Source organism: Apium graveolens, chromosome 8 (genome assembly GCF_009905375.1).
Source record: "Apium graveolens cultivar Ventura chromosome 8, ASM990537v1, whole genome shotgun sequence".
Classification (NCBI taxonomy): domain Eukaryota; kingdom Viridiplantae; phylum Streptophyta; class Magnoliopsida; order Apiales; family Apiaceae; genus Apium; species Apium graveolens.
The window spans coordinates 235,443,794-235,450,778 of NC_133654.1; the positions used below are offsets into that span (position 1 = coordinate 235,443,794).

General features: G+C 37.8%; 1 protein-coding gene across 1 annotated transcript; it reads right to left on the reverse strand.

Annotated features, from left to right (window-relative positions):
* Positions 1–5,515: 5,515 nt before the first annotated feature.
* Positions 5,516–6,721, reverse strand: LOC141680455 (uncharacterized). Its single transcript, XM_074486678.1, has one exon. It carries the CDS (start codon positions 6,719–6,721, stop codon positions 5,516–5,518), a length of 1,206 nt encoding a protein of 401 aa, XP_074342779.1.
* Positions 6,722–6,985: the final 264 nt, after the last annotated feature.

Consider the following 6,985-nt stretch of genomic DNA (forward strand, 5'->3'; position numbering starts at 1 on the left):
TAAAGCCTTTTCTGTCTCTGAATCTGATCCTTCAAATAGTTTGCAGCAGTTCCTGTCAATCTATCATCCACTTGAAGTAAGAATAGTACATGCTCCAATTCTTCAAAATACTTCAATGGAATGGCATTTTGCCTTATATGATAAGCCCTACCATCTGTCATGAAATACAACAAAATGTATTCTTTCAAGTAGGTATGATAAACCATTTGTACAGATTCCAGTTGATTCAATCTCTCAGGAGTTGCTCCAATACCTGGTTCACTCAAGAAAGTTGGATCATTGGTAGTGTTATGTATTCTTCTTTCATCAACACTTCCCAATCCGGTTTTATCTCTTGCTTCCTTTCCAGTAACTACTCTAGCTTCAAAACCACTTGCAATAGTCTTCAAAGGTTAAGTCTGTTTTGCTTTAGTGAATCCTGGTAGGAGTGTCTTTGGTCTATCTTCTGATATCAAGTTAACTTGAGCTATGTCAGAGGTTACTTGCTTCTTCTGAATATCAGAACTTACAGTTTCTTGACTCTGAACAACTTGAGCCATGTCAGAGGTTGTTTTAAGAACTTTTCTTGAAGTCAAAGCAAGATCATCCTTTTCATCAGTAATTTCTTCATCCTCAGGAGGCACATAAACCTTGATAGGTTCACCAACCTTTTCTTTACCCTTGGATCTTGGATCTATCTGCGGTTGTGATTTAGCCAATGTTGCTTCAGTATGTGTCATTTCTTTGATCACAATGCCTTTGAGTTTTGGAAGTGACTTTTTACCAGAAGCTTCAGATTTAGATGTGACTTTCTCTGATTTAAGTCTGGCTTCTTCTTCCATTAAACTCTCCAAGTCCATTCTTGGATTTTCCTGAAGAAATAACTGTCTTGATATTTCCTCATCAAGATCTAAAAGTTCATCAGAACTTATCCTTTTACTAGTAGCAGAACTTATTCTTTTCCTAGTATCAGAACTTGTCCCGTGACTTGTGATTTCAGCTTTTCTTGATGTGAAACCTCTACCTTGACTATGACCTCTACCCATTTCAGAGTTTCCTTGATCATCCTTTTCATCATCCTTCCCTTTCAGTGTCTTGTCAGTCTTGCATTTGGACTTAATTACTTTCTCCCCCTTTTTGGCATCAGCAGGTAATAGGAGAGAGACAAGCAATTCCACTGAGGCTTGGATTTCATTAAGTTGTGATTGCTGAGAAGCTTGATTTTTCAGAATATCATCAATCTGAGCTTGTTGAGTATCTTGAGTCTTCTCAATATAAGCAATCCTGTCAAAGGTAGGTTGGAAGAACTTTTTCTTATCAATCTTTTGAACTTGTTCCTGTTTGATAAATTCTTCCTGAATCTTGTGTAGCTCTGCATGAGTAGTTGAATGAAGACCTTGGAGATGTTTAGTACTCAATGCAGTGACTCTAAGCTGGGTTTTGAAATCATCAGAATTTAACATTTCATCAGCTTTAGTCAAGTGCTCAGCAAGATGCTTTTCATTTGGAACACAGGAAACTGAGTTCCATTCCTTAGTCCACTCCTGTCTTGCAGGAGTTTCACTCCAAGGCACTGGTGCTTCTCTGGTAACAAACATCTTAACAAGTTCAGACTTAAGAATAGTTTGTTGAGAAGCATGTCCTGAAGGAACTGCTTCATCAGCATCTGCAGTTGGAGCAGCATCACCAGTATCTCCAGCATTTGCAGCATCAGAACTTACAGAATCAGTATCCTCTGATAAAACAACAGTGTGAGTAGCAATGGAGGCTTCAGCATCCTCTAATTGCTGATTTGGTTCTAAGTTCTAATCAACAGCCATATCCTGATGCTCACCAAAAGTCTGATCATCAGCATCTAGATGCAGAGAAGGTGTAGCTGATAACTCTGGAGTTTGAACAACATCAGTAACAGGTGTTGTTGATGGATTATATGCTGTTGGAGCTTCTAAGAGAGTTACTTCAGGCACAACCAAGTTCTGAACATCAATATCAGCACTTGTTCCTGGATCAACAGGAGATACAGATGGTGTGTTGACCTTTTCAGAAACAGCTTCCTGAGATGGAGTTGATGGAGAAGAAGTGACTTTAGCAAATTCCTTTTCTTGTGAGATCAGAGATTCCTGATCCCCTTCCTTAGCTGCTTCCTCTTCATCATCTGAAACTGGCCTATTTGCCCTCTGTTTCTTGTATCTCTTTGTAGATTTTGATTCCTTGGGAGTCTCAGGAACAATCATTTTTCTAAGCCTCTTGAGAAGCCTAGATCCCCCAATTCCAGAATCCTTCTGAGAAGTCACTTTCTCAGCTTCTTCAATAACAGGTTCTGAAGAAGGAACCTGTTCCTCAGTATCAGATTCATCTCTCAAAGCAATCTTCCTTTTCTTCTGAAGTGTTTTAGGAACAGTCTTTGTCCTCTTTGGTTTGGAAGATGAAGGTTTCACAGTAGGTGCTGATGATGAGGGTTGAACTGTCTGTGAAGTGGAGAGATAGGATTTGATATATTGTCTGAGGGTTGGTTGAGTAGAATGAGTGGTAGGTGCTGATGGTTGTTGTGATTTTTGGGAGGTTGTTGTTGGTTGGACATCAGAATAAACAGATCTATAAGTATCAGGATCAGCATTTACTAAGATCTGTTTTACAGACTGAGGAATCTGTAAAGGTCTAACCACTGATTTCTTAGTGTCAGCATTTACCAGGTCATTAAAGTAGCGTTTTGCAACTTTAAAAGGTGGAGTTGAGGACTGACTAATTGAGGTTCATCAGTACAAAAAGTATATATAAGTTGACAGAATCTAGCAAAGTACACAACATTCCTATCCTCTGTCATCCTATCCCCAATAAAACCAATTATACCAGTTGCAAAATCAAAATGAGTTTGGTTTATAATAGCATACCCGATGTGCTGACTCAAAATTGGGATAGCATCAAAATTCGAACATTTGTTCCCAAAAGCTTTAGTGATGCAGTCGAAGAAGAAGCTCCATTCTCTTCTGATATGAGCCCGTTTCAACTGCCCAAGTTTTGCCAAACTCTGTTCATACCCCAAATTGGCCATTAACTCCTGAAGAGCTGATTCCTCTAGAATTGAAAAGGTACATCCTTCTGGGAGATGTAGAGCCTTGCGTATTGTACCAGGAGTGACTGCATATGAAGAATCACCCACTTCGAAAACAATACTAGGAGTGCCATGTCTACCACCATCATCAAAGTGCCCAGTCCGCCAAAATGTCAAAACTTGTTGGCTTGAAAAGACTGAAGGCTGGGTCAATGCATACCCAGTCTCACTGTGTGCAAGAAGATCTTGCACAGAATGCAATTCAGATGGAGCTTCAGCATGATCAAGAATTGCAGCATAGTTGTTTGGAACAAACTTAGCTCCATCAATGATTAAATCCTTAGGTGCCATGTGAAAAATTGAGATTTAAGCGTGCCTGTTAGGTGTTTGATAAAATGTTTGTATGAAAAACCAACGTGAGATGGAGAGAGAGAGTAAAAGCAGGTAGAGAGAAAAAGTATGAAAGGAAATAAAAGATTAAAAAATCCTCTCTCTGTCGTACTTATATTCTGAAAAAAAATGTTACCGTTGGACACCTGTCAGACATGCAGTAATAACGGATAATTACTGGGCGCGAGAAAACAGTAATCATTACTTGCCCACTTGCCTGTTTTCAAGGAAAAATCGTTCCACTTACCCAGATATTCCATTAATCAAGGTGAAACAGTTTTAATTCAAAATTGAAACCGTTCCGACTTATTTAATTATTTTGCACTGCAATATTTATATTCTGAAAATAAATCAAGTGAAAATGACCAGGATAAATCAGATGAGTAAGTACTGATAAAGTAAAATCAGAACTTAAATTAAAATAGAATTTATATGGTCATCAGAATATTTATCAGGATTTATCAATGCATTACAAAATATCTTAGAGACAAAATCTTGAAACAAATTTCATTAATATATCAAGAGAATACATTCATGAAATTGAAATTACATCAGTACTTGTACAAGATTTCCCTAAGCTGCTAAACCTAACGTCAACAGCCTTTGTCCTAGCTCAAGAAGCAGGGCAAGGCTGATGATGAAGAAAAACAGGAAGAAGAAAATAAATCATTTCTTCTTCCTACTCTCGACAAACAGAATGGCGAGTTGAATGATTCGCTCTTGCTGGTGGAGAGCTTCCAACCTTTCCTCCTCCAATCGCTCCAGATGGCGATGGTAATCCATATAGAAGAACATGAGGTGGGTGAGTACCTCCTGTGGGACAGAGTCCCATATCTCATCAGGAATGGCAGTGACGTGCCATTCCTGCTGCCAATCGGCACAGCTTAGCTCCATATTGAAGGTTTCGTAGTTCAAAAACATGTTGTATCTGACCATGGTGTTTTTGAAAGAAAAAGTATGAAGGTAAGGTGAGTTTGTGAGAAAGGATTTGATGGGAAGGCTGATGTGAAGTGGTTGCTTATATAGGCAAGAGAATGCCAGGAGACGCAAGGAAATTTAATGCGGATAGGTAGAATTAATTCTACCTCGTCTCCCCAGACTCGAAAAAAGAAAAACATTCATTGGAAAGAGAAATCATGGTTTAATGCGCACAAGAAGCAAGTAAAAATTGACTATTCAAGTACGAATACCATTAACCCTAACCATAGTGACTATTAATCTTCCACTTCAACATATTCTAGTTTGAACCGAGACTGTTATCAAATTTTATCCACAGATAAGTCAAGTAAAGAATTAGACTGTAATATCAGAACTTAGACTTATATCAGAACTTAACAGTCATTAGAACATAATTTCTTAACTCGAAAAAGGAATGCCTATCTTAGTAAGTCCTCATACAAGTTTTGAGTTACATTCTTCAGAACTTAATCATCAGAACATGCAATCAGAACTTGTCCTCAGAATTCATGCAAAGTGACACAATGACTGTTTATCTAAAACAACATAGATCACCACAGTAATTTTCATCATTCATATGGAGTGATTAGTGTGTGCATTAAGCTAAATGTCAGACAAAGAGTAAAGTCTGATTCACTTCAGTACATCTTAGAAATAAGGCATAACTAAAACTTTGCTAAAGAGCTGTCATTATTCTGAAACCTACTGTTGAATGAGTTCATGCTTGAGTCCACCTCAACTATTTTGTGCATCTTTTTAAATTCCATTTCACAGTGGCTTCTTAGTGTAAGTGAGTCACGACTGCTTATCAGAATTTATGCTTTTATCAGAGTATTTCTCCAGTAATCATAGAGTGTGAAAAGTCACCAAGAAAATATTTTGCTTTTCTAATGCATATTTACTTTTTTGAAATTCCAGTGAAATTCCATCTCTTTTTTGAACCACATATTTCAACCACTTTTGAAAGTCAGTTGTATGCATTCTTTCGCGCTTATACCTCTTTAATTTGTCATCTTTTTGAACAAGGGTATGGTGTTCACTACAATTGGATTAGCAGCAAGTTAGCATAATATTATAATGTCTTAAAGTTTTTTTTAATTAATCTTGATTTTTGGTTGTTAATTAGAACTTACTCTTTTAGCTTTTCGATTTCCACGTTTTCACAGTTGAATAATATGTACCAATGAGCATTTGTCCATGTCTTGTTGAATAAACTGGACCAGGGATTAAGGTTGAAAGAATTAGATTTTCGGGTTTCATGATTAACGAGGGGGGGAGGTTATAATTTACGAGCACTACTGGCCAGGTGCTATGAGATATGTTCATTGATCCATATGGATTGAAACCGTCTGCCGCTAAACCCAATCGTACATTTCGCATTTCGGCAGCAAATTCAGGATATTTACTGTCCATCGACTTCCAACCCTTTCCATCAGCCGGATGCCTTAACCTTCCATCTTTCTTTCGTGATAAAGCATGCCATGTCATTGAGCTCGAGAAATCAGAGCTCAAGAACATTCTCTGCAGCCTTGGCTTTAAAGGGAAGTATCTCATCACTTTAGGCGGGATTTTAGGATTCGATGCTAGTCCTATGTTTGCATCAGACCTGGCCTTTGCCTTCTTTTTAACTACTCTCCATCTTGATGTTCCACACTTAGCACAATTCTCCAGCCTCTCGTTTTCTGCCCAAAAGAGCATGCAGTCATTTGGACATGCATGTATCTTTTGGTAATCAAGTCCTAGGTCTTTAATCATACCCTCTGCCGCACTAAAAGAAGACGGGAGATTTACATGAGGGAAAACCTCCTTTATCAATTTAAGTAAGTCACTAAATCCTGATTCGCTAAATCCATGAATGCACTTTTGTTGATAAAGCCTAACTAAGAAACTTAATCGACTAAATTTTTTGCACTCGGGATATAACGGTTGTCCACCCTCCTTAACAAGGCGATAAAATTTCCTTGCGTCATTGTTTAGTCCTGTTCTACCAACGTGGTCAGTAACGTCATTAGTACCATATGCATTGTGTATCATAGCATCAAATTCATCTCCAAGACCTACACCTATATTAATATCCATCTCATCAGCAACCCTATCTATCTCATGGGTTGAGACCTCGTAAATCCATTCAACGGAATGGGAACAAGGACCATTACAGACTAGATGTTCGTGTATAGCCTTAGCACCACTCCAAAAACGATTACCATATTTCTTACAAGGGCACTTAAGCTCGTTTCCTACGGCATATCGGGAAAATGCTTGGTTAACAAAAGCTTCAACTCCCTTCCTATATCTATCACTGTACTTGGGAAGTGTTACCCATTTCTCTCCTTCAACATCCATTTTCTACATAAATTTTTTGAAACAAAACCACAAAATTCACTTAAGTTTTCAACACAATCAGACAACAACAAGAACCAAGAACAAAAAAACAGACCAAGAACAGGGCAGTTTGACTTATAATTACAACAAGAACACAAAAAAACAGACCAAGAACAGGGCACTTTTGACTTAAAATAACATGGTATTTTGACTTTAAAACATCAAAAAATTAAAATAAAATTCTCAGAAATAGTCAGACCAAGAACCTACTAATTTTACAAAAAC

Bases quoted from the DNA above. Each gene is read 5' to 3' on its own strand.
- LOC141680455 (XM_074486678.1), bottom strand. From the start codon at position 6,721: ATGGATGTTGAAGGAGAGAAATGGGTAACACTTCCCAAGTACAGTGAT.